This window comes from Pongo pygmaeus, chromosome 1, assembly GCF_028885625.2.
Source record: "Pongo pygmaeus isolate AG05252 chromosome 1, NHGRI_mPonPyg2-v2.0_pri, whole genome shotgun sequence".
Taxonomy (NCBI): Eukaryota; Metazoa; Chordata; class Mammalia; order Primates; family Hominidae; genus Pongo; species Pongo pygmaeus.
Genome location: NC_072373.2, coordinates 205,227,643 through 205,250,059, shown reverse-complemented (window position 1 = coordinate 205,250,059; position 22,417 = coordinate 205,227,643). Strand labels below are relative to the sequence as shown.

General features: G+C 44.3%; 1 protein-coding gene across 3 annotated transcripts in view; it reads left to right on the top strand.

Annotated features, from left to right (window-relative positions):
• Nucleotides 1–394: 394 nt before the first annotated feature.
• The window catches only part of MAN1C1 (mannosidase alpha class 1C member 1), a 169,547-nt gene continuing 147,524 nt past the window's right edge, over nt 395–22,417 (top strand). Inside the window, exon 1 of one of the 3 annotated variants that reach the window (XM_054499791.2) lies at nt 395–1,944. In XM_054499791.2, coding sequence (XP_054355766.1) covers nt 1,405–1,944 — 540 coding nt within the window. In that variant the 5' untranslated portion in view covers nt 395–1,404. The remainder of the gene's footprint in view (nt 1,945–22,417) is intronic. The other 2 variants (XR_010124997.1, XR_008504305.2) reach the window with 2 other exon arrangements.

The window sequence follows — 22,417 nt, the reverse complement described above, 5'->3', positions numbered from 1 at the left end:
CCTCGGGGGCGGGTTGGGGGGTGGTCTCGGTCGCTCGGGGTCCAGCGAAGGCTGGGCAGTAACCAATGGACGACTGTGGCCCAACGGGGATCCCTCGGATGCAGCCAATGCCCTCTTTGCGCTCTCCGCCCCCGCCCCCGCCTGCCCGGCGCCGCTGGACCATTGGCGCCGGCTGGATGGGGGGGGTGGGTGTGACGCCGGCCGTTCGGGGAGGGCGGGGCTTGGAGCGGGCTGAGCTCCCGCCTGCGCTCGGCCTCTGCCCCGCCCCCGGACGCGCGGCCCTCAGCCCGGCTGCGGCGCGGCGGCGGCGGGAGGGGGCGCGGGGCGCGCGCGTGGGCGTGGCCGGCGGGCGTGGCCGGCGGGCGGCAGGAGGCGGGGCGGCGGGCGCTGTCGCAGTGAAAGCCCGAGCGGCGGCGGCGGCGGCGGCGGCGGGGACGGCGGGGGAGGTGGCCGGGTGGCTGTGCGCGCGTGTGGGGCGCAGGCTCGGCGGCGGCGGCCGGTCTGGAGCGGCCGCTGCGAGGACGACAGCTGCAGCGGGGGAGGCGCCGCCGGGGCTGCGCGCTCCGCGGAGCCGGCGGGGCCGGGAACAGGTGATCCCAGCGGGAGCCCCGCGCCCTGCCGAGTTGGAGGGGCGGGAGCCCGCGCTCCCGGGCGCATCTGCAGCCGCCCAGCCGCGGCTCCGGACCCAGGCATCCCTGCGCTCCCTGGGGCCCGGGGGAAGCCCCCTGCCCCCGCAGGCTCGGAAGTGCCTGCTCCTGCTCCCTGGCCACTCCCGGCTCCCGGCGCCTGCTCCGCGGCGTAGAAAGTTGTGGACGTGTCCCGATAGTCGAGCCTGGGCGCTGTCGCGACCGGGCCGGGTGTGCGCGCGCTCGGGGCGGCGCTGACACGCCAGCCCCCCATCGCCTCGGTCCCCTCCGGAAACTGCTTCTGAAGCTGAAACTTTGGGCGCCTACCAGCGCGGGCGGGAGCCTAGGGGGCGGAGGGCGGCTCGGTGCGGGCCTGCGGGCGCCCCTCGGCGCGGACAGCCGGGACGCCGCGGACGGCATGTGACGGCCCCGGCGGCCGCAGCGCGGGAAGGCGCGGGCCCCGGCGCGGCGGGGAGGGCTCGGCTGGAGGGGAGGCTGCGGCGCGCGGCCGGTCGCTGCGGGCCCGGGCCCCGAGCCGTGCCGCTCCGCTCGCCCGGGCCCCGCCGAGGCCGCTGCGCCCCCGCCTCCTCGCGGGAGGACTCGCTCCAAACTCCCTGAACTTCGGGGACAGTCCCCCGAAGCGGCGAAACTCTCAGGGTTGGCAGCCCTGCCCAGGGACCCCCATCCCGGGCGGCGCTCCGGACGCCCTCCCCTCACCGCGCCCCCGCAGACACGTGCCTGGACTCCGAGGGCTTCTGGAGCCCCCGGCCGGGCCACGATGCTCATGAGGAAAGTACCCGGCTTCGTCCCGGCCTCCCCGTGGGGGCTGCGGCTGCCGCAGAAGTTCCTCTTCCTCCTCTTCCTCTCGGGCCTGGTCACCCTGTGCTTCGGGGCCCTCTTCCTGCTGCCCCACTCCTCTCGCCTCAAGCGCCTCTTCCTGGCCCCCCGGACCCAGCAGCCTGGCCTGGAAGTGGTGGCTGAAATCGCCGGCCATGCCCCGGCCCGCGAGCAGGAGCCACCTCCCAACCCGGCCCCCGCCGCGCCGGCCCCGGGCGAGGATGACCTCAGCAGCCGGGTCAGTCCCCGCCGCAGGAAAGGGGGGCTGCGGCGCACCCGCCCCACTGGACCCCGCGAGGAGGCCACGGCGGCCCGGGGCAATAGCATCCCGGCCTCCAGGCCCGGGGACGAGGGCGTCCCTTTCCGCTTTGACTTCAACGCATTCCGGAGCCGCCTCCGCCACCCGGTCCTGGGAACGAGGGCCGATGAGAGTCAGGAGCCCCAGAGCCGAGTGCGAGCCCAGCGGGAGAAAATCAAGGAGGTATGGACTCAGCCCCCCAATTCCTCCCACCAACTGCCCCCACTAAGAAGACGACCCTCTGGCGCTCCCACCCCTTTCCCTTGCCTCAGTCACTCCTGGTCCCAGGTCTACTTCTGGCCCTGCAGACTACACTTTGCACCTTCCCCTTTCCTCCCAAATGTCCCACCTTCTTTCCTCCCTACACAGTTTCCCACCAGTCGGGTCAGTTAATCGTCCCCACCGTGACAGATAGCAGCTGAACCCCTAGACCAACTGCCCCCTCACTCCCAGACTCTGGTCTGTCCTATCCAACCCCCAGGCCCAGTGAGCTCCACTCCTTCCCTTTGTGGAGTTGCTAATGAGAGTGGAGTTCAGGTTCCTTAGTGCACCCTCTTTTTGCATTTGTGGACACAGAGCCACTGGTCCCATTCTTTTTCACTGTGTGATCTTAAGTCCAAAACCGCTGTAGGACCTGCTTACCTGAAAACCCAGGATTTAAGGGGGTATTTGGTGTCCTGCAAATATTTTGTAGTCTAGTAAGCACCCTACAAACCAGAGGATGTTGTGCATTCTGTTTCTATTGAGCTTATTGAGCTTTGGAACAATTGTACATAATTGTATATGATGCAGGAAGAGATGATAAAGCAGTGGTCATACTACAGAAGCTCCGAGGTTATTGGCATAATGAAGCAGATCTTGAGCTGGTTCCCTGTAGGGATTGTACCAGGAGGGATTTAGAAGGATCACTTTAAGTCTGAGTCTTAGTTTAAGAAATCAAAAGCAAACACAGCCTCACAAGGCTTGAAGACAGTTGCCAGCTTGCCACTGCCACTAAATATTCTGCTGGCACTGTTAGAACTGCCTGCCTGCGGATGGTGCCCAGCAATGCAGAGGGGGCTGCAGTGACACCCCCAGGCCACGAGGGGGCCGTGGGCAAGCTGTGGGCCAGGGTCTCCTCCTTAGAAACGAGAGGATGCTCTCCGCTCCCCATGGACTCAGAGGAAAGAAAGAGCTGCTTCTGCCTGGACTTCTTGATTTGCTGCGAAGAAGTCAGCAGTTCGGCCCTGATTTCCAGGAAGAGCAGGCAGCAAGGATCAGGACCTGCCCTGTCAAGACCTGCTCAGAGCCGATGGAGAGCTTAGCCAGATTATCCCCTTCTCCTTGTCTGAACCATCCTCCCTTCCAGCGCCCACCTCTCTTCCACTTCTTATCTCTGCTGTTACTCTGTTTGGAGACTTAACTAGCAATCACAGGACATTTTGTAAAGTTACAATAGGAAGCCACAGGGAAGCTGAGTACTTGGTGTGTATGTGTGTGTGCGTGTTTGTGTGCTCTCAGTTTCCAGATTCCTGTTGAAATCTCAGGGTGATTGAAAGCTAGAACTTGCAGTAGCTAAGTAAGGGGCATTCATTTCTCCCTTTCTTGTTAAGGAACTATGCTGTTGAATACTCACCTGGACCACCCATAGCTCTTTCTCAAAGCTGCTTCTGAGCACAGTGGCTCTTTTTGCCCCTCTCGACCTCCTAGGAGGGCAGTGACCCCCAGTGAAATTACATATAAATTGCATGCATGCAGTTTTTCATGGGGCATCCAGAGGTGTCATCAGATTTTCAAACTGATCCCCCAAAGGGTTAAGAATTAACTACCATCTTTCTCAGAAGAGATGCTCTCTGTGTTTGCACTTAGATGGTGGTCCATTTCCAAATGCCAGGGGCTGGGGAGTCACGGCAGGAAGGGCGGGCTGGCTAGTAGGGAACTTGATTCTCCCTCTCTGTATAAGACAATTTATTTTGCCAGCAGAGTCTGGGATGTTGCTTGCTGGAGCGGCTGGAGGGTGGTAAGAGGGGTGAGGATTCTGTGCTTTGCAGGTGGGTATAAAATAACATGATGGGAGAAGGTCTAAGTTGGTGACCAGATGTCTGGATCTTTCTAGCTGGCATCTCATTGCACCCCTGGTACTAGCTGGAGGCATGCTGCATATACTTGGAGTTGGTGTTCAGCTAACCCTCTCTTACTAATCTTGAAGAAGAGGGCTGGTTTCTGTTGTTTTGAAACCTATTGTCTCTTCAGGCTTCCTGCTACTGACCATGCTCCCACGACAACCTGAAAGATGTAGAGTGGGTTTTGGTTTACTTGTTAACACAGTTAGCATTCCTGCTGTCCCACCCCAGGAAGAACGCATATGATGGTTGCTGGAGAATGTCTTTATTTCCTTCACATTTAAATTCTATCTGCGTCATGCCCAAGGGTAGATCATTTTAGAAAGGTGCCTGTTTTCACAAAAGGGACTGTTGCTTTCCTCTCTGGTTTGTTTATTTCCAGACATGGATTGATTAAATTCAAGGAACTGAAGGGGAGCTGGCATCAGATTAAAAAAGGCCCTGTTCTTATAAGATTTTAAGGTGAAAGTAAATATCAGGAGAGAGTCAGAGAGGGTGATAAATGAGCATGAATGAAAACTGGACACTTGGACTCTAGATCAATACTGTGTATTCATGAGCATCCCGAGAGATGGACATGGTCACCAGGTCTGTGTTGATAAGATGGTTGAGGCTGCAGGTTCTCGGCATGCATACGTCAGGAAACGCTCTGTCACTAGAACCAACTATTTTTCCTCACTTTCCAATTTTGGAACCTTGGCAAAAGCAATGTGGTGGAGAGAGGAGACCCACAGAACATGGGTTGGAGTTTCAGCACACTCTCAACTGTCTGACTTTGGGCAAGCCACCTCTCCTTCCTGGACCTTCCTGTAAAATGGGGTGAGGGAGAGGAGAATAAGCTGGTTATAGATCCTCTTCCTTCTGGCCCTGGCCCCTAAGTGAACTGCCAGTCTGGTCAGGGACTCCATAGCGGTTGGGCTCTCCGGACTCTGTTTTGAGATATCTTGTACTGGAAATCAGGGACGATGGTGTGGTGGTAGTGGTGGTGTTGATGGGGTTGTGATGTTCACTGCTATATCTCTATCTAGCACCTATCCAAGAGTAGATATTCAGGCAGCTGGTTAAGTTAATTATTCCCATTACCCTCAGCTTGGAATCACAAAGAGTAAAGGTGTTGGCTGGAATGTAAAGGGGTGAAGGCTTGGTAGTAGTCTTGCCTTTCAGATCTGAGGATAATATAGGAAATGGGGGATGCCATTCATAGGCGGGTTTCTTATGGATTCAAGTTCAAACAGACTTGTCTCACATATGGGAATGTACAGCTTTTCAGGGTTATATTGCAGTGGAAGAATTCAGACTGCCCTGGGTCCTATCCATGATGCTTGGTTGTGTTTTTGTTGTTGTTGTTGTTGTTTTTGTTTGTTTGTGTGTTTTTTTTTTTAAAGACAGAGTCTTGCTCTGTTGTCCAGGCTGCAGTGCAGTGGCGTGGTCTTGGCTCACTGCAGCCTCCGCCTCCCGGGTTCCAGGTTCAAGTGATTCTCATGACTCAGCCTCCCAAGTAACTGGGATTACAGGCGCCCCACCACACCTGGCTAATTTTTGTATTTTTAGTAGAGATGGGGTTTTGCTGTGTTGGCCAGGCTGGTCTCGATCTCCTGACCTCAGGTGATCCACCTGCCTCAGCCTCCCAAAGTGCTGAGATTACAGGCAAGAGCCACCGGCGCGGTGCTTGGTTGTTGTTCTGGGGAGCCTCAGTTCCTTCCAGTGAAGGGGGCTTTTTATAAAAGGGAATTAGGCTGGCTGGGGCACTGAGAACGTGGTACTGGGGTTGGGACTTGCCCTTGCCCATATGGTGTTTTCAAACAAACCACAGAAAGGGCTCCTTCCTCTGGTTAGATGCAGCACCAGCATCACTCCAGACTGCAGGGCTGGGTGAGGAGAATGTGGATTGAATTTCTCCACCTTCCCTGTGCTGTTGGCCCAGTGTTCTTATAAACCCCTGTATGCCGCAGTTCTGTTAAGAATCCAAGCTGGGTCAAGTCCTAGCTGTTCCATCAACTCTGATTGGAAATTCCTGTTTATTACTGGGCCTCAGTCTTCATGGTAAAACCAAGAGGCTGGCATTTAGGGGACCCTTCTCTCTTCTCTTCCACCTCTTTACTGTTTGTTTATGGATCTGCCCAAGCACCTAGAATAGGGTCTGATATTTAGTTGGAACTCACATACTTTAATGAATGGCTACATTAAAGATCTATAAACTAACAGTTAAGGTTGCTAGTGGCCGAGGCTGGGTCTTCTCCCTTAGGGTACCTGGAATTCAAAGGACCCTCACAGTAAGAGCTGTAGTCAGGTTTAGGGGCTTAGCAGCTGAGTGACCCAAGAGGCCTTTTAGAAGTTGCAGCAATTTTCCGAGGGTAAATCTGACTTGAGGGAGTGGGGGTGGCCCTCATGAGTAAAATCTCTCATGCCTAGAGAGCAGGCATCGGAGGGTGCCTGTGACTTGGCAGGGAGCACCCCAGCTCTTGCTCTCTGTGCCTGCTGTGTTCAACCACCAGGGTATTACTGGTTATGATATGTGACAGTGTCTGAATAAGTCATCTTGGCAAATGATCTTTGCTCCCCATTAACGGGCTGGTTCGTTAGTCATGTGTGGTTTTTTTCTGGTTTCTCTGTATATCTGATTTATCGTCACTAGTGCCAGGGACAGGTAGGAAAATTAAAAGGCTTTGTAGCATGTGAATCTGAGCCTGTGAGATGTTCAGGATAATTAATATTAGGAACAGCTCAGATTTAAATAGCTTTCATTCCAAGAGCTCTGTTTGAGTTGTAAATCCATTCAAGATCCTTTCCCTCCTCCCTGGCCCTTCAGTCTCTTCAGTTTCCCTCTTGTCCTGCTCTACAGTCATTTAACATAGGTGGAGACTGGCCTGTAATAACTGGACAGGCCCCTTGGAAAACCCTTACATCCTCAGCCCAGCCACATGCCTCCTCCTTCCGTAGGACCAAGTGTGCAGTTGAGTAAAGCTTAGCACTTGTCCCTACCAGATATACAACTTAACTCCCACACATTGGTTGGGTCTCTGCTTTCATTTCTAGTTGTACCATTTGAGGGAATTAGGCATTCCAGGAGCAATTGCTTCTCAGGCCCCGTATTCTTAACTCCGTCTTTAGTGTCAGGGCTAGAAACAAATAGAAGGATGATTTTAAAAATCTGCTGCCTATTTCACAGTATAGTTAGTGGTGGTCGTGGGGGGGTAAGAATATAGATTCCCCTGTGGTTTTCACAGTGACTGATTTACATCTGAGTTCAAGAAATGCTTTTTCTCTAGCTTTCCCGGAAGACAGATCCATTACTCCACCAAAAATAAATATTGTGATATGTATCAGGCATACTTTGCTCAAAGGGACTTACATCTTTTCTCTTATTGAAAAAAAATAAATCAGGCTTGCAGATTGTAAAGCCCCCATGCAGGGAAGCTGCTTGGTAATCCAGGTGAGCACCCAGCCTTGTGGATACTGACGCTAGCTTGGAGAAGAAACCTCTCTTTGCATCCTAAGTTGAATCTGTGTTAGAGGAAGTGTTGGGAGCTTTAGGCTCTCCCTGCATTGCTTTCATTGGCAAGATTGGGAAGGATTTCTCAAGGGAATGATGGACGTAGGATAGTTGCCTCAGGCGAGCTCATGGATTTATGATTATATTACTTGAAAATAGGGGCCATGCATGGAGCAGGGACAGGTGTCATGAGTCAAGGATTGTTATCTTTCCAGTTCTGTGCACCTGCAGTCCAAAAAGACCAGGATCATTCAAACAATAAGCCCTGGTTCTTGATTCCCTACTATTCCTGGGCCAAGCAAGGCCTTTATGCATAAACATTTGCATAATTTGGGGAAAAGAAACAACAAATGTTCTTAGCTGTGTATTTCCATACAGATGATGGTAAGAAGCCAAATGGGAGACTCCTCAAAGAATTCCAGGGACTCAAGGAACTTAGCCCCCTCCGTCTTCCTCCTCACTCCCCCTTCACTCTGGGGGCTGGTCAGTAGCTCAGACAGCAGGGTTTTGGATGTCTTAAATGTAGAGTTGATGCAACTGAGATTGCTGTTAAGTCAGACCTGCTTTGGTGTCTCCACCCTCAAAGAGAATAGAAGCCACGGAGACCACAGCCTCAGTGTGGGGACTCAGTTGCGGGTGTTTCCTTCCCTAGAAGGCTGTTGCCTAAGATTTGATTGAGAGCTCCCCACACTTGGCAGGCAGGTGGTCAGAACAGTTCTTACTCACAAGGGGGTCTGAATTTCTTAACTTGGAATCTTCTTTAATTAAAGGCTACAACCAGGGCAATTGTCCATCTGTTTTAGTGCAGTACCTTTAGTGGTAACTTTTACAGAAGAAACTTTGCAATATTGATTAGTGCCCGCCTTGATAGATGATCAATAATTGTGCTTTTATCTGGCATCTTCTGGGAGTCAGCTGCTCCCAAGGCGAACCTTCTGGGCAAACAATTGTCACTAAATAGTAACCATTTTCAATGGCCAAATAATAGGAAGTTTTTCTCTCCTCCTTCCACCTCTGCCATCTTCTTAAGCATCATGCTAAACACAAATCATTCTTGCTGACCTTGTGGTTGCCATAAAATCCACTGTGCAATGCAGCGTTGTCCTGTTGGGGCTGATGGGTTGTATCACTAAGACTGTTTGCTTCCCAATGTTTGTTCTTTGTGATCTCATCTTATTTTTTATACAACAACCTTGTGTTGTAGCTACTATTTAAGTATAATTTATTAATACCTATAGCGAAACGCACAGATTTCTTTTTTTTTTTTTTTTTTTGGGGATGGAGTCTTGCTCTGTCTCCCAGGCTGGAGTGCAGTGGCACAATCTTTGCACATAGCAACCTCTGCCTCCCGGGTTCAAGCAATTCTCCTGCCTCAGCCTCCCGAGTAGCTGGGATTACAGGCACCTGCCACCATGCCCAGCTAATTTTGTATTTTTAGTAGAGATGGGGTTTTGCCATGTTGGCCAGGCTGGTCATGAACTCCTAACCTCAGGTGATCCACCGCCTCAGCCTCCCAAAGTGCTGGGATTACAGGTGTGAGCCGCACCCAGCCAAATGCACAGATCTTAAATATGCAGTTTGCTGTATTTTCAGAAATGCAGAAAACCATGTAGATCACAGTCGTATCATATACAGAACATTTCCATCATCTCAGAAAGTTCCTCTGCTCCTTGCCAGACGATTCCCCCATCATCAACCTCTCATCTAGCCCCTATCACAGTCTTGATTTCTATTAGCTGAGATTAGTTTTGCCTGTTCTAGAACTTCAGAAGAATGGAGTAGTAAGCCAGGTGCAGTGGCTCATGCTTGTAATTCCAGCACTTTGGGAGGCTGAGGTGGGAGGATCACATGAAGATAGAAGTTCAAGACCAGCTTGGGCAACATAGCAAGACCCTGTCGTGCTCTCTCTCTCTATATATAAAATAATCAGGCGTGGTAGTGTACACCTGTGTTCCCAGCTACTCAGGAGGCTGAGGTGGGTGGATTCATTGAGCCCAGGAGTCTGAAGCTGTAGTGAGTTTTGATCAGGCCACTGCACTCCAGACTGGGTGACAGAGGGAGACCCTGTCTCAAAAAAAAAAAAAAAAGTACAAAATAAGTGGAATAGTCCAGTCCATGCCCTGTGGACAGGCTTCTTTCATTGAAGACAGTTTTTGAAATTGATCCATATTGTGTGTATCAGTACTTCATTCCTTTTTACTGTTGAGATGTATTCCATTGTATGATTATACCCCAATTTGTTTATTTGTTCACCTGTTGGCCTTTTGAGTTGTTCTGGCTGTTGTGAATAAAGCTGCTATAAACATTTTATGTACAAGTCTGTGTGTGGGCATATGTTTTCATTTCTTTTGTATAACTAGGGGTGGAATTACTGGCCCATAGAGCAGATGTGTGATTGACTTTATAAGAAACTGGAAGCACTTTCCCCAAGTAGTTAGACCATTTTATACTCCACCAGCAATATGTGAGAGTTCTGCATCCTTGCCAACACTTGTTATTGTCAGCCTTTTTAGGTTTAGCTATTCTAGAGGGTGTGTAGTGATATTTTGTTGTGGCTTTAATTTTTGTTTCCTTGTTAACTGTTGATATTGAATGTCCTTTCATGTATTTATTTGCTATTTCTTTCTTTTTTTTTTTTTTGAGATGGAGTCTTGCTCTGTCGCCCAGGCTGGAGTGCAGTGGTACGATCTCAGCTCACTGCAAGCTCTGCCTCCCGGGTTCACACCATTCTCCTGCCTCAGCCTTCTGAGTAGCTGGGACTACAGGTGCCCGCCACCACGCCCGGCTCATTTTTTGTATTTTTAGTAGAGATGGGGTTTCACTGTGTTAGCCAGGCTGGTTTCAATCTCCTGACCTCATGATCCGCCTGCCTCGGCCTCCCAAAGTGCTGGGATTATAGGCGTGAGCCACTGCGCCTGGCTGTTTATTTGCTATTTCTGTATCTCTCTTATAAATGTCTGTTTAAAACTTTTGTTCCTTTTTAATGTCAAAAACTGATCTATTTACTGTCTTACTGAATTGCAAGAATTCTTTATATATTCTAGATACAAGTTCTTTAACAGATATATGTATTATAAATGTTTGTTCCCTGTCTATGGTTTGTCTTTTCATTTTCTTAATGGTGTCACTCAAAGAGCAGAAGTTTTAATTTTTATAAAGGCCAGTGTATCAGTATTTTCCTTTTGATGAGTGCTTTCTGTATCTAGTTTAAAAAAAACTTTGCCTACCCCAGGTTATGAATATTTTTTAATTCCAGAAGCTTGATCATTTCAGTTTTTACATTTAGGTCTTTCATTGACATCAAGTTAATTTTTGTATATAATGTAAGGTAGGAGTTAAAGTTCACTATTTGCTATTTAGATGTCCAGTTGTTTATCACTATTTGTTGAAAAAAACTTTCCTTTCCCTACTGAATTGCTTTGATGCCTTCACTGAACTAGTTGACTATATACATATGATTTTGTTTCTGGATTCTTCCACTCTAGTGATTTATCTTTTATGTCAATCCATTCTTTTCTCTTCTCTTCTCTTGTCTTCTCTTCTCTTCTTTTCTTTTTCTTGCTTTGTCGCCCAGGCTGGAGTACAGTGGTGTGATCTCAGCTCACTCCACCTCCCAGATTCAAGCGATCTTCCTGCCTCAGCCTCCCAAGTAGCTGAGACTACAGGCATGAGCCACCACGCCCAACTAATTTTTGTATTTTTAGTAGAGACATGGTTTTGCCATGTTAGCTAGGCTGGTCTCGAACTCCTGACCTCCAGTGATTTGCCTGCCTCGGCCTCCCAAAGTGCTGGGATTACAGGCGTGAGCCACTGTGCCCAGCCAATCCATGCTTTCTTGATGCTATAGCCTCATAGTAAGTCTTGAAAACAGGTAGTGTGATTCCTCCATCTTTGATCTTCTTTTTCAAAATTGCTTTGGCCATTGTAGTTCCTTTGTATGTCTGTATAAATTTGAGAACAAATTTGTCACTTTCCATGAAAAATCTTGCTGGAAGGTCGGGTATGGTGGCCCACACCTACAATCCCAGCATTGGGAGGCCAAGATGGGTGGATCAATTGAGCCCAGGAGTTCCAGACCAGCCTGGGCAACATGGCAAAACCCAATCTCTAAAAAAAAAAAAAAAAAAAAAAAATACAAAAATTATCCAGGCATGATGATGGTGCACACCTATAGTTCCTGCTACTGGAAAGGCTGAGAGGTGGGAGGATCACTTGAGCCAGGAGGTTGAGTCTGCAGTGAGCTATGATTGCAACACTGTACTTCAGCCTGGGTGACAGAGTGAGGCACTGTCTAAAAAACTGAGATTTTGACTGAGTTGGTCTTGAATCCATAGATCAAATTGTTATCTTAACAGTATTGGGTCTTTCATTCTATGAATGTGATATCTGTCTCTATTTATTTAGATTTTCTTTAATTTCTCTCAACAGTGTTTTGAATAGTGTTTATGTTCAAGAGAGCTTGAATATATTTTATTAACTATCTCTGTTTTACTTTTTAAATATTGTAAATGATATTCTTTATTTTTATTTTTAAATATTTTTTAAATTTCATTTATTTTTATTTTTATTTTTGAGAAGGAGTTTCGCTCTTGTTGCCCAGGCTGGAGTGCAGTGGTGTGATCTCAGCTCACTGCAACCTCCACCTCCCGGGTTCAAGCAATTCTCCTGCCTCAGTCTCCCGAGTAGCTGAGATTACAGGTGCATGCCACCATGCCTGGCTAATTTTTGTATTTTTAATAGAGACGGGATTTCACCATGTTGGTCAGGCTGGTCCCGAACTCCTGACCTCAGGTGATCCATCTGCCCCTGCCTCCCAAAGTGCTGGGATTGTAAGTGTGAGCCACCACACCCAGCCATTTTTAAAATTTTAATAGCTTTTGGAGTGCAAGTGGTCTTTGGTTACATGGATGAATTATATAGTGGTGAATTCTGAGATTTTAGCGCCCCCTTAATCCAAGTAGTATAGATTGTACTCAATATGTAGGATTTTTTTTAATCCCTCCCCCTTCTGAGTCTCCAAAGTCCGTTATATCACTTTATATGCCTTTGTATAATCATAACTTAGCTCCCATTTATAAGTGAGAACATACAATATTTGGTTTTCCATTCCTGAGTTACTTCACTTAGAAAATGGCCTCCTGCTACATCCAAGTTGCTGCAAAAGATGTTATTTCATTCCTTTTCACGGCTCAGTAGTATTCCATCGTGTGTATATTCCACATTTTCTTTATCCACTTGTTGGCCAATGGACAGTTAGGTTGGTCCCATATCTTTGCAATTGTGAATTGTGCTGCAGTAAACATGTGTGTACATGTGTCTTTTTCATGTAATGACTTCTTTTTCTTTGAGTAGATACCCAGTAGTGGGACTGCAGGATCGAATGGTAGATCTACTTACAGTTCTTTAAGGAATCTCCATACTGTTTTCCATAGAGGCTGTACTAATTTACATTCCTACCAGCAGTGTATGAGTGTTCCCTTTTCACCACATCAATGCCAATATTTATTGTTTTTTGACTTTTTAATAATGTCATTCTTGCAAGAGTAAGGTTGTGGTTTTAATTTGCATTGTGGTTTTAATTTGCATTTCCCTGATGATTAGTGATGTAGAGCATTTTTCATATGTTTCTTGGCCATTTGTGTATCTTTTTTGAGAAATGTCTATTCATGTCATTTGCCTACTTTATTAATTATTTATTTTGAGACAGGGTCTCCCTCTGTCACTCCGGCTGGAGTGCAGTGGTGCGATCTTTGCTCACTGCAGCCTCTGCCTCCCAGGTTCAAGTGATTCTCCTACCTCGGGATTACAGGCATGTGTCACCATGCCCGGCTAATTTCTTGTATTTTTAGTAGAGACAAGGTTTCACCATATTGGTCAGGCTGGTCTTGAACTCCCTACCTCAGGTGATCTGCCCACCTCGGCCTTCCAAAGTGCTGGGATTACAGGTGTGAGCCACTGCACCCGGCCATTTGCCCACTTTTTAATGGATTTTTTTTTTTTTTTTCTGATTTGAGTTTCTTGTAGTTTTTAGACACTAGTTCTTTGTTGGATATATAGTATGCAAATATTTTCTCCCATTATGTGCATTGTCTTTTTACTCTGATGGTTATTTCTTTTGCTGTGCAGAAACTTTTTAGTTTAACTAGATCCCATTTATTGATCTATTTTTGTTTTTATTGCATTCGCTTTTGGGGTCTTAGTCATGAAGTCTTTGCCTAGGCCAAAGTCCAGAAGAGTTTTTCTGACATTATCTTCTAGAATTCTTATGGTTTCAGGTCTTAGATTTAAGTCATTGACTCATCCTGAGTTTATTTTTGTATAAGATGAGAGATAGGGATCCAGTTTCATTTCTCTATGTGTGGCTGGCCAGTTTTCCCAGCACCATTTATTAAATAGGGTGTCCTTTACCCTATTTAAAAAATAAATGTTTTTATATGCTTTATCAAAGATCCGTTGGTTGTAAATATTTGGCTTTATCTATGGGTTCTCTATTCTTTTCCATGGGTCTATGTGCCTACTTTTATATCACTACCATTCTGTTTTGGTAACTATAGCCTTGTGGTATAATTTGAAGTCTGGTAATGTGATGCCTCTAGATTTGTTGTTTTTGCTTAGGATTGCTTTGGCCATTCAGGCTATTTTTTAAAAATTTCATATTAATTTTAGGATTATTTTTTCTAATTCTGTGAACAATGATGTTGTTATTTTGTTTGGAATTGCATTGAATCTGTAGATTGCTTTGGGCAGTATGGTCATTTTCACAATATTGATTCTTCCAATCCATGAGCATGGGATGTGTTTCCATTTGTTTGTGTTATCTGTGATTTCTTCCAGCAGTGTTTTGTTGTTCTCCTTGTAGAGAAATTTCACCTCCTTGGTTAAGTATATTCCTAAGTTTTTTATTTTATTTTATTTTTGCAGCTGTTGTAAAAGGGATTGAGTTATTGACTTGATTCTTAGCTTGGTTGTTGTTGGTGTATAGCAGTGCTACTGATTTGTATACACTGATTTTGTAACCTGAGACTTTAATGAATTTATTTATCAAATCTAAGAGTCTTTTGGAGGAATCTTTAGGATTTTCTAGGTATACAGTCATATCATCTGTGAACAGTGATAGTCTGACTTCCTCTTTCCCAATTTGGATGTCCTTTATTCCTTTCTCTTGCCAGGTTGCTCTGGCTAGGACTTCCAGTACTATGTTTTTGTTTGTTTGTGTTTTTGGTTTTTTTTTTTTTTTTTGAGACAGAGTCTTGCTCTGTCGCTCAGGCTGGAGTCCAGTGGCACGATCTTGGCTCACTGAAACCTCCGCCTCCCAGGTTCAAGTGATTCTTATGCCTCAGCCTCCTGAGCAGCTGGGATTACAGGCATGTACCACCACGCCCGGTTAATTTTTTTTGTATTTTTAGAAGAGACGGGGTTTTGCCATGTTGCCCAGGCTGGTCTTAAACTCCTGAGCTTAGGCAATCCGACCACCTCAGCCTCCCAAAGTGCTAGGATTACAGGCGTGAGCCACCGCACCCAGCCCAGTGCTATGTTTAATAGAAGTGGTGAATATGTTTAATAGAACTAGTGAAAGTTGGCATCCTTGTCTTGTTCCAGTTCTTAGAGGGGAATGCCTTAAACTTTTCCCCATTCGGTATGATGTTGGTTATGGGTTTGTCATGTATGGCTTTTATTATTTTGAGATAAGTCCTTTCTATGCCTAGTTTGTTGAGAGTTTTTTTATCATAAAAGGATGCTAGATCTTATTGAATGCTTTTTCTGCAACTACTGAGATGATTGTATGGTTTTTGTTTTTAATTCTGTTTATGTGATATATGACATTTATTGACTTGTATGTGTTAGACCATCCCTGCATCCCTGCTATGAAACCCAGTTGATCATGGTGTATTACGTTTTTGATGTGCTGTTGGATTTGGTTAGCTTGTATTTTGCTGAGGATTTTTGCATCTGTATTCATCAGGGACATTGGTCTGTAGTTTTCCTTATTTTTGTTATGTCCTTTCCTGGTTTTGTTATGAGAGTGATACTGGCTTCATAGAATGATTTAGGGAGAATTTCCTCTTTCTTAATCTTTTGGAAGTGTAGTGGTGCGATCTCGGCTCACTGCAACCTCTGCCTGCTAGGTTCAAGTGATTCTCCTGCCTCAGCTGCCTGAGTAGCTGGGACTACAGGTGCATGCCACTACGCACGGCTAAGTTTTGTATTTTTTGTAGGATGGGGTTTCACCATGTTGGCTAGGCTGGTCTTGAACTCCTGACCTCAAGTGATCCACCCACTTTGGCCTCCCAAAGTGTTGGGATTACAGACGCGGGCCGCCGTGTCCAGCCCCAATTCTTCTTTGAATGTCTGATAGAATTCAGCTGTGAATCCATCACGCCCTGGGCTTTTTTGTATGTGTGTGGCAATTTTAAATTTACTGATTGAATCTTGCTGCTTGTTATCGGTCTGTTTAGGATTTTTGTTTCTTCCTGATTTAATCTAGGAGGGTTGTATGTTTCCAGGAATTTAGCAGTTTCCTTAGATTTTTCTAGTTTATGTGCGTAGAGATGTTTGTAGTAGTCACGAATGATCTTTTGTATTTCTGTGGTGTTGGTTATAATACTTCCAGTTTCATTTCTAATTGAGCTTAGTTGAATCTTCTTTTTTTCTTGGTTAATCTAGCTAATGGTCTATCAATTTTGTTTATCTTTTCAAAGAGCCAGCTTTTTATTTCATCTTTTGTATTTTTTTTATGTTTCAATTTCATTTACTTCTTCTCTGATCTTTGTTATTTCTTTTCCTCTGCCAGCTTTGGGTTTGGTTTGTTATTGTTTCTGTAGTTCCTTGAGGTGTAGCATTAGGTTGTCAATTTGTGATCCTTCAGACTTTTTGATGTAGGCTTTTAGTGCTATAAACTTTCCTGTTAGCACAGTATCCCAGAGTTTTGATAACCTGTGTCGCTGTTATTCATTTCAAAAAATGTTTGAATTTCCATCTTGATTTTATTGTTAACCCAAAATCACTCAGGAGCAGATTGTTTAATTTTCATGTATTTGTACCATTTTGAGGGTTCCTTTTGGAGTTGATTTCTAGCTTTATTCCACTGTGGTCTGAGAAGATACTTGATACAATTTTGATTTTTTTTTTTTTTTTTTTTGAGACAGAGTCTTGCTCTGTCACCAGTCTGGAGTGCAGTGGCACAATCTCGGCTCACTGCAACCTCCGCTTCCCAGGTTCAAGTGATTCTCCTGCCTCAGCCTCCCGAGTACCTGGGACTACAGGTGTGTGCCACCACACCCAGCTAATTTTTGTATTTTTAGTAGAGATGGGGTTTTACCATGTTGGCCAGGATGGTCTTGATCTCTGACCTCAGGATCCACCATCCTTGGTCTCCCAAAGTGCTGGGATTACAGGCGTGAGCCCCTGTGCCTGGCCACAATTTCGATATTTTAAACATTTATTGAGACTTGTTTTGTGTCCTATCATATGGTCTATCTTGGAAAATGTTCCATGTGCTGATGAGAAGAGTGTGTATTCTGCAGTTCTTGGGTAGAACGTTCTGTAAATATCTGTTAAGTCCATTTTTTCTAGAGTGTAGTTTAAGTCCATTCTTTCTTTGTTGATGTTTTGTCTCAGTGATCTGTCTAGCACTGTCAGTAGAGTATTAAAGTCCCTCACTCATTTCTTAGATCTAGTAGTAATTGTTTTATGAATCTGGGAGTAGTGTTAGGTACATATAAATTTAGGATTGTAATATGTTCTTGTTGGATTGATCCTTTTATCATTATGTAATGACCTTGTTTGTCTTTTTTTTTTACTGTTGTTGCTGTACAGTCTGTCTTATCAGATATAAGAATAGTTATTCCTGTTTGCTTTTGTTTCCGTTTGTGTGGAATATCTTTTTCCACCCCTTTACTTTGAGTTTATATGAATCCTTATACGTTAGGTGAGTCTCTTAAAGACAGCAGATATTTGGTTCGTATTCTGCCATTCTGCCAATCTGTATCTTTTAAGTGGAGCATTTAGGCCATTTATGTTCAACATTAATACTGAGATGTGAGGTGCTGTTCCATTTATCATGTTAATTGTTAACTAGATGCTTATTTTTTTCTATTGTGTTATTGTTTTATAGGCTCTGTTTTATGCTTTCAAGAGGTTCTGTTTTGGTGCATATCAAGCTTTGGTTTCAATATTTAGAACTCCTTTTAGCATTTCTTGTAGGGCTGGTCTGGTAGTGACAAATTCCCTCACCATGTAAATGATATTCTTTAAATATTTGTTTTCCAATTGTTTGTTGCCAGTATATAGAAATATAATAGGGTTTTTTCTGTATATTGATTTTGTATCATATGACCTTATTGAACCCATTTATTATGTATATATATTTTTTGGTAGCTTTCTTAGGATCTGTTACATATACGATCATGTTGTCTATGTCAAGACAGTCTTACTTCTTCCTTTACAGTTTATATGCTTCTTATTTCCTTTTCTTGCTTCATTGCGCTGACTGGGACTTCAGTTCAATGTTAAAAAGTAGTAGTGAGAACTGACATCTTTGCCTTGTTCTTGATCTCGAGGGAAAAGCATCCAGTCTTTCATCATTAAGTATGATGTTAGATGTAGGTTTTTGGTAGATGCCTTTTACCAAGTTGAAGTTCCCTTTTATTCCTAGTTTACTGAGGTTTTTATCTGTATTGGGATTAAATTTTGTCACATGCTTTTTCTGCATCTATGGAGATTATATTGTTTTCCTCTTTAATTCAGTCAATATAGTGAATTATATTTTTAAAAGAATGCTAGGCTGGGCACATGGTAGCTCACACCTGTAATCCTAGCACTTCGAGAGGCTGAGGTGGGCGGATTGCCTGAGCTCAGCAGTTTGAGACCAGCCTGGGCAACATGGTAAAATCTCATCTCTACTAAAATACAAAAAATCAGCCGGGCTTTTTGGCACACGCCTGTAGTCCCAGCTGTTCAGGAGGCTGGGGCACGAGAATTGCTTGAACTAGGGAGGCGGAGGTTGCAATGAGTCGAGATCATGCCACTGCACTCCAGCCTGGGCAACAGAGCGAGACTCTGTCTCAAAAAAATAAAATAAAATAAAATAAAAGAATGCTAAATCAAACTTGCATTTGATCTTCTAATATTTTTGTTAAGGATTTTTGCATCTATGTTTATGAGGGATATTGGTCTATAGTTTTTTTTTTTGTAAATCCTTCGTCTGGTCTTTGGTGTCAACATTATGTTGACATCATAAAATAAACTGTATGTTTACTTGTATTCAATGTCCCTTTGTTTTCTTTCTTTCCTTTTTTTTTAGATACAGTGTCTCACTATGTTGCCTAGGCTGGCCTCGAACTCCTGGGCTCAAGTGGTCTCCTGTCTCAGCCTCCAGAGTAATGGGGGCTACAGATGTGTGCTACCATATACCATGCTCAGCTTCTCTGTTTTCTGAAAGAGTCTGTGGGACACTAATGTTTTCTCTTTCTTAAATATTTCATAGACTTCATCAGTAGAGCATTATATAAAGCCAAGAAGATTTTTTTTGGGGGGGTTAATTATTAATTATATAACAGATATAGGGTAGTCAGAATTTTTTGTGGCAATTTTCTCAATATGTATTTCAAGAAATTTGTCTATTTCATCTAAGTTGTAAAATTTATTGGTCTAAAATTGTTCCTAAGATTCTCATTCTTTTCTCTTTCTTTCTTTTTTTTCTTTTTTTGTGTGTGTGTGTGTGTCAGACAGAGTCTCGCTCTGTCTCCAAGGCTGGAGTGCAATGGTGCGATCTCAGCTCACTGCAATCTCTGCTTCCCGAGTTCAAGTGATTCTCCTGCCTCAGCCTCCCAAGTAGCTGGGACTACAGGCATGTGCCACCACGCCTGGCTAATTTTGTATTTTTAGTAGAGACAGGGTTTCACCATGTTGGTCAGGCTAGTCTCAAACTCCTGACCTCATGTGATCCACCCGCCTCAGCCTCCCAAAGTGCCGGGATTATAGGTATGAGCCACTATACCCCACCTCATTTTCTTTTTAATGTTTGTGAGATCTATGGTGGTATTCCTTCTTTCATTCCTGATATGGCAGGGGGCTTGCTTTTTCTGTTTCCTCTTAAAAATAATTTAGCTCAGCTATTGGGGGAACCCACCCCCAATATTTCAATGTAGGTTCTTTCTATTTTCCATAAGTGTCAGCTGGCTGAGAAATAAAGAGCATCAAGAGAGGAATTTTACAGCCGGGACTCCAGGGTGACATCACATATCGATAGGACCGTGATGCCCACCTGAGCCACAAAACCAGCAAGTTTTTACTAAGGATTTTAAAAGGGTAGGGGGTGTACGAACAGGGCGTAGGTCACAAAGATCACATGCTTCGAAGGGCAAAAGGCAGAACAAAGATCACATGCTTCTGAGGAAACAGGACAAGGGCAAAATCAGAACTACTGATAAGGGTTTGTGTTCAGCTGTGCACGTTTGTCTTGATAAACATCTTAAACAACAGAAAACAGGGTTCGAGAGCAGAGAGTACCAAGAGAGGAATTTTACAGCTGGGCCTCTGGGGTGACATCACATATCAGTAGGACTGTGATGCCCACCTGAGCCACAAAACAGCAAGTTTTTACTAAGGATTTTAAAAGGGTAGGGAGTGTACGAACAGGGAGTAGGTCACAAAGATCACATGCTTCGAAGGGCAAAAGGCAGAACAAAGATCACATGCTTCTGAGGAAACAGGACAAGGGCAAAATCAGAACTACTGATAAGGGCTTATGTTCAGCTGTGCACGTATTGTCTTGATAAACATCTTAAACAATAGAAAACAGGGTTCGAGAGCAGAGAACCAGTCTGACCACAAATTTACTAGGGCAGAGTTTTTTCCCCACCCTAATAAGCCTGAAGGTACTGCAGGAGACCAGGCCGTGTTTCAGTCATTATCTCAGCTGCATAAGACAGACACTCCCAGAGTGGCCGTTTATAGACCTCCCCCCAGGAATGCATTCCTTCCCCAGGGTATTAATTATTAATATTCCTTGCTAGGAAAAGAATTTAGCGATATCTTCCCTACTTGCATGTCTGTTTATAGGCTCTCTGCAAGAAGAAAAATATGGCTCTATTTTGCCTGACCCTGCAGGCAGTCAGACCTTATGGTTGTCTTCCCTTGTTCCCTGAAAATTGCTGTTACTCTGTTCTTTTTCAAGGTGCACTGATTTCATATTGTTCAAACACACATGTTTTACAATCAATTTGTACAGTTAACACAATTATCACAGTGGTCCTGAGGTGACGTACATCCTCAGCCTATGAAGATAACAGGGTTAAGAGATTAAAGTAAGACAGGCATAAGAAATTATAAAAGTATTATTTGGGAACTGATAAATGTCCATGAAATCTTCACAATTTATGTTCCTCTGCTGTGGCTCCAGCCGGTCCCTCCGTTCAGGATCCCTGACTTCCCACAACACTTGGCCAGGCATGGTGGCTCACGCCTGTAATCCCAGCACTTTGGGAGGCCGAGGCGGATGGATCACTTGGGGTCAGGAGTTTGAGACCAGCCTGGCCAACATAGTGAAACCCCATCTCTACTAAAAATACAAAAATTTACCGGGCATGGTGGCATGTGCCTGTAATCCCAGCTACTTGGCAGGCTGAGGCAGGAGAATCGCCTGAACCGGGGAGATGAAGGTTGCAGTGAGCTGAGATCGCGCCACTGCACTCCAGCCTGGGCAACAGAGCAAACTCTGTCTCAAAAAAAAAATTAAATTAAAAATAATTTAGGTCGTACTTTATCAGTTTTATTAATCTTTTCTAAGAATCAACTTTTAGTCTTCTTAAAAATATCCATTTAAAAATTTTATTAATTTTCAGTCTTTATTTCCTTCCTTCTGCCTGTGTTGAGCTTAATTCACTTTGTTTTTTCTAACTTAAGATAGAGACTCTTTGATTTGCGATTTAATTTTCCAGATATCTTTTAATTATTGATTTCTAATTTAAGTCCCTTATGTTCAAAGAACATACTCTAATTTGAAGCCTTTGAAACATGAGACCTGCTTTATGGCCAGCTATATGGTCTATATTGGCAAATGTTCCATGTACATTGAATTAAGAAATGTGTATTGTATGGTTGTTGGGTGGAATGTTCAATAACTGTCACTTAGGTCAGATAGGTTGATAGTGTTCAAAACTCTAAGTATTTTTTTTTGGTCTACTTTTAAAATCTTTTATGGAGAAAAAAATGTTGCTTTCCAACTCTAATTATGGATTTGTTCCATGATTCCCTTTCATTCTGTCAGGTTTTGCTTCATATTTTTTATATTTATGTTATTAGATATGTACACATTTAGGATTATTCTTAAATAATTGGCCCTTTTTAACATTATACATGTATTTCTTCATTTCTGATAATTCTCTTTGTTTGCAGTATATTTTACCTGATTGATATAGCCTCTTCAGCTTTCATATGATTAGTGTTTGTATGGTAGAACTTTTTCCATCCTTTTATTTTTTTAACCCATTCGTATCTTTGTATTTAAAATGTACCTCTTATAAAGAACACATAATTGGGTCTGGCTTTTTGAATCTAGTCTGACAATCTGCTTTTGAATTAGTGTTTATTCCATTTATATTTAATGTATTTTTTATATAACTGGGTCTAAATCTGTTGTATAGCATTTTTTATTAGTCTCATATCCTTTGTTTTGTTTTTCCTTTTCATGCCTTCTTTTGAATTAAGTATTTCAGATTCTATTTTTATGTCATCCATTATACGCATACACACACACAGAAACATACTTTAAGTTATTGTTTTGATGATTAGAATTTTCATCCTTATCACAATCTACCCTGAAATAATACATGATTTCATGTATAATGTAAGCCCTTTCAACAATATACTTGCATTTATCTTCTCCCAGTCTTCATTCTGTTGCTGTTATATATTTTACTGCTATGTATGTTATAAACCTCACAATACGTTGGTATTATTTTTGCTTTAAACAGTCAGTTGTCTTAAATAAATTAATAACTTAGATTCCTTTTATTTACCCATATACTGACCATTTCCAGTGTTGTTCATTTCTTGTTAC